This window comes from Theropithecus gelada, chromosome 4 (assembly GCF_003255815.1).
Source record: "Theropithecus gelada isolate Dixy chromosome 4, Tgel_1.0, whole genome shotgun sequence".
NCBI lineage: Eukaryota > Metazoa > Chordata > Mammalia > Primates > Cercopithecidae > Theropithecus > Theropithecus gelada.
Genome location: NC_037671.1, coordinates 134,572,740 through 134,576,730, shown reverse-complemented (window position 1 = coordinate 134,576,730; position 3,991 = coordinate 134,572,740). Strand labels below are relative to the sequence as shown.

The following is a 3,991-nucleotide window of genomic DNA, read 5'->3' as shown; positions in this document are numbered from 1 at the left end:
TGGTTGGATAAAGAAGATACTATATATATATGAATATACTATGGAATACTACTCAGTCATAAAAAGCAGTGAAATAATGTCTTTTGCAGCAACCTGGATAGAGCTGGAGGCCATTATTCTAAGTGAAGTAACTCAAGAATGAAAAATCAAATACCATATGATCTCCCTTAGAAGTGGGAGCTAAGCTATGAGGACCTAAAACCACACAGAGTGATATAATGGACTGTGGGGACTTGGAGTGGGGAGAGGTTGGGAGGGAGGTGAGGGATAAAAGATTACATATCAGGTATAGTGTACACTGCTCAGGTGACAGGTGCACAAAAATCTCAGAATTCACTACTAAAGAACTCATCTATGTAACCAAAAACCATGTGTACCCTCAAATCTATTGAAATTTTAAAAACTTAAGACAATAAATAAAGTAAGCTGCATGCTGTGGCATGCCTGTAGTCCCAGCTACTAGGAAGGCTAAGGCAGGATTTCTTGGGCCCAGGAGTTCAAGGTTGCACTGAGCTGGGCCACTGCATTCAGGCCTGGGCGACAGAGTGAGACTCTATCTGGAACAAACAAAAGAGAAAGAAAGCAAGCAAGAGAAAGCAAGAAAGCAAGCAAACAAGAAAGAAAGGAAATAAAGACACTTACACACTTATAATTCAGCTTTCTAATAGTAATTCTATAGTCAGTCACATACCTCAAATTACATTCTTGTAATGGGTTTATTCGTGTACAAAATATGTTGTAATTTTTTGATGCATGTGCAGCAAAATATTCTATCACATACAACAAAAATACACCTTTTACTCCCTTTTCCCTGCCCTTGAAAATGGCAACACTGTTCTGGCAGTTCAGCAGCTAAAAATAAAGTGCTATAATTAAGCAGTATTGGAATGTATTCGTTTGACAAATGTGATGTACAATTTGAGTATACAATCGTATCTTTTTCTTGGTTTTTCACAGAATAGGAAGCTCCACATCCTGAACACCTCCAGAAGATACAAATATTTGTATATATATGTACACATGTATACACTGTATATGTAAAGTGCCAACAAGCCTCTTTGTCCTTGTGAGTTTGTTGAATTTCTCTTTAGTCCCTTTTTCTTTCCACAGTCAGACTCACACCATTGGGATCTCAGAGTTCATCAGCAGGTACCAAGCTTACCAAAGGCTGGCTTGTTGGGGGTGTGGTGTTGGTGAGAGGACACGGAGCGAGCCCTTCAGACCTCGCTGGGGGACCTGGAACGAAAGGGCACTTTGGACTGGAAACAGCCACAAAACAGGAGCCACAGGGCGCGCTGAATCTCCTGGTTGCGGAAGGCATAGATGATGGGATTGATCATGGAGTTGTAGGTGGCGGGCAGCAGGGTGGCGTAAGTGTAGACTGCCGGGTCCTCGTGGCTGCCCACCACGCAATAGATGGCGAAGGGCAGCCAGCTGGCGCCGAAAGTGCCCAGCACAACAGCCAGCGTACCCACACCTTTTCTGGTGGCGGCGAGGTGGGGTGGTGCCAGGCAGTGCTGCTGCAGCGCGATCTGGTGCGCGTGGCGCCAGACCACCTGGCAGATGCGCACGTACAGGTGCAGCATGATGCCGAAGACCATGAAGAAGGCGGCGGAGAGCAGCACCACGTGGCTGCGCGCCAGCGGGCGCACCACGCTGCAGGCGGCACGCTCTGCCAGGCAGTTCCAGCCCAGCACAGGCAGCAGCCCCAGGCCTAGGGACACGGTCCAGGTGGCGGCAAGCAGGAGGTGCACGCCCAACAGGGTCCGGCGCGAGTAATAGGTGAGCGCGTTATACAGGGACAGGTAGCGGTCCACCGTAATGGCCAGCAGGCTGCTGACAGAAGCGGCGAAGGAAGCCACGAGGAAGCCCACCGTGAGGAGACTCACAGTCTCCGAGGGCACCACGTACTGGAACACAAAGTGCAAGATGAGGCCACAGCCCGCCAGCAGGTCAGCGGTGGCCAGACTGCCCACCAGCACGAACATGGGCGTGCGCAGCGCCGGAGTGGACGCGATGAGCGCCACCACCAGCGCATTTTCTCCAGCGATCACTGTCCCCGACACGCACAGGAGCACGTCCCACGGATTCACCGCTGGCAGCAGGAGTCCCGGTGGCCCAGCCGACAGCTGCGAGGACAGCTCCAGAGACCCATTAGCTCCGCCGCCGGCTCCCAGAGCCGCAGCAGCAGGGGGTCCCCATTCGCCGGTGTCCGGCCCCCCTGTTGCTGTGGCCGCCGCCGCCGCTCCTTCGGCCGCCACTACCACCACCTGGGAGTCGTTGAGCGAGGCGGCGCTCGCGTTCATTGCGGCCGGATTTGCACCCTGCATAGGGAGGGAGTGCAGGCGTCAGGTGTACCCTTCAGGCTGCCAGGAAACTTTCCCACGCATAGAGCCTCCTCTCGCATTGCACCACTTGAGTTGTCCACCCCACCCTGGGACCCCAGAGCAAATCGGGGAATCATGGGTTAAGTGAGATCCCAAAATAAATACCTGTTGAGTAAGTGAGTGAAATACCCACGCGGACTTCTGAGTTTTTGCACAGATATACACCAGGACAACATGCACTCACATGCACACGGATCAATTCTCCAAGGATGCCTGTATTTGCACACGCATACGAGTGCACCAGCTAGGAGTGTCATCCTGGGAGAGTCCCGCTCGGGTTGTGGCGGCGCGACCAGGACATCTCCAGGGAGCTTGGCAGCGGATACGCTGTCCGTGGTGCTGAAAGCGAAGTTTCTGCCCTTGCGAAGCTTGGAGCGCCCTGGGGCCCAGAGACCCCTGCGAAAGGGGTCTGGGAGGAGAGACTAGGGTGTGTGTATGGGGGGAGTGGAGGGTCGGAGTCAAGCTTGGCTCCATTTCTCCTGTTCTGGAAAGACCCGTCCCCTGGCTATCCTTCTCCCCACATCCTCAAAGTTCCCTGGGGAACTCGGCCGCTCACCTGGAGCGTCAGGACTTCTGGAAGTCGCTGGTCATGGGCGCTGAGGCGGGGCGCCGGGCTGAGCTCCCTGCGCGGACTGAGCAGCTGCCTGCAGGAGGCGGCCCGGCCGGGAAGGAGGCAAGTGCGGGGCGCCTGTCGCTGTGCCGGCGCCGCGAGTGAGAGACACAGTTGGTGGCAGAAAAGGCGGCTGCGAGCTGCGCGCGCTGGAGATTGACAGGCAGGGCGTGGTGACGTCAGGCTCCCGGCTCCCGGTGCGAACCCAGCACTCACCCTCCTCGCCAACCCATCCTGCGCCCTCCCCGCCGCACTCCCCTTGCCCCCTATACTATCTGAGGGTCCTAGGAGGGAGGAGAAACCAGAGCAGTCACCTCCAGTCCAGAACTTCCAGGAATGGGACGGGAGAGAGACAAAGAGAGGGAGAAAGGAGTGAAGAAGACCCTGAGACCAGGCGGCGAAGAGGGTGAGCTGGGAGGGGAGGGGTGAAGGATGAGTGGCACCTGCCGGGCAGCAAAGCCCAACCTCAAAGATCACCGAAGGATCAGATCAAAAAAGAAACCCTAGAGAAGGGGGAGGTTGGGACAGGGGTGTTTGATGGGAAAGTAGCTACCTTAAAAAAAAAAAAAAAAAAAAAAAAAACACCGCTCCCAAAACAGGAATTATCTGGGAAAAGAAATTCACTTTTTATTTTATTTTATGTATGTATGTATGTATGTATGTATGTATGTATGTATGTATGTATCTATTGAGACAGAGTCTCACTCTCGCCCAGGCTGGAGTGTAGTGGCCCGATCTCGGCCCACTGCAACTTCTGCATCCTGGGTTCAAGCGATTCTCCTGCCTCAGCCTCCGGAGTAGCTGGAATTACAGGTGTGCGCCACCACGCCCAGCTAATTTTTGTAGAGATGGGGTTTCACCATGTTGGTCAGGCTGGGCTAGAACTCCTGACCTCATGTGATCCACCTGCCTCGGCCTCCCAAAGTGCTGTTATTACAGGTGTGAGCCACCGCACCGGGCCTGAAATCCAGTTTTTAAAAAGGATGTTTGTGGT

The 3,991-nt window shown here is 53.6% G+C and overlaps 1 protein-coding gene across 2 annotated transcripts; it reads right to left on the bottom strand.

The window, feature by feature from the left end:
- Nucleotides 1–697: 697 nt before the first annotated feature.
- Nucleotides 698–3,149, bottom strand: GPR6 (G protein-coupled receptor 6). Of its 2 annotated transcripts, none has more exons than XM_025383734.1 (2): nucleotides 2,493–3,149; nucleotides 698–2,324 (listed from the first exon to the last, which is right to left on the bottom strand). In XM_025383734.1, the coding sequence occupies exon 2, from the start codon at nucleotides 2,304–2,306 to the stop codon at nucleotides 1,218–1,220; it is 1,089 nt and encodes a 362-aa protein (XP_025239519.1). In that variant the 5' UTR covers nucleotides 2,307–2,324; nucleotides 2,493–3,149; the 3' UTR covers nucleotides 698–1,217. The 2 variants fall into 2 exon arrangements, with proteins under 2 accessions (XP_025239519.1, XP_025239518.1); XM_025383733.1 differs by having other exon boundaries at nucleotides 2,944–3,149.
- Nucleotides 3,150–3,991: the final 842 nt, after the last annotated feature.

Excerpts from the sequence above, each read along its gene's own strand:
- GPR6 (XM_025383734.1), bottom strand. The coding sequence starts at position 2,306 with ATGAACGCGAGCGCCGCCTCGCTCAACGACTCCCAGGTGGTGGTAGTG.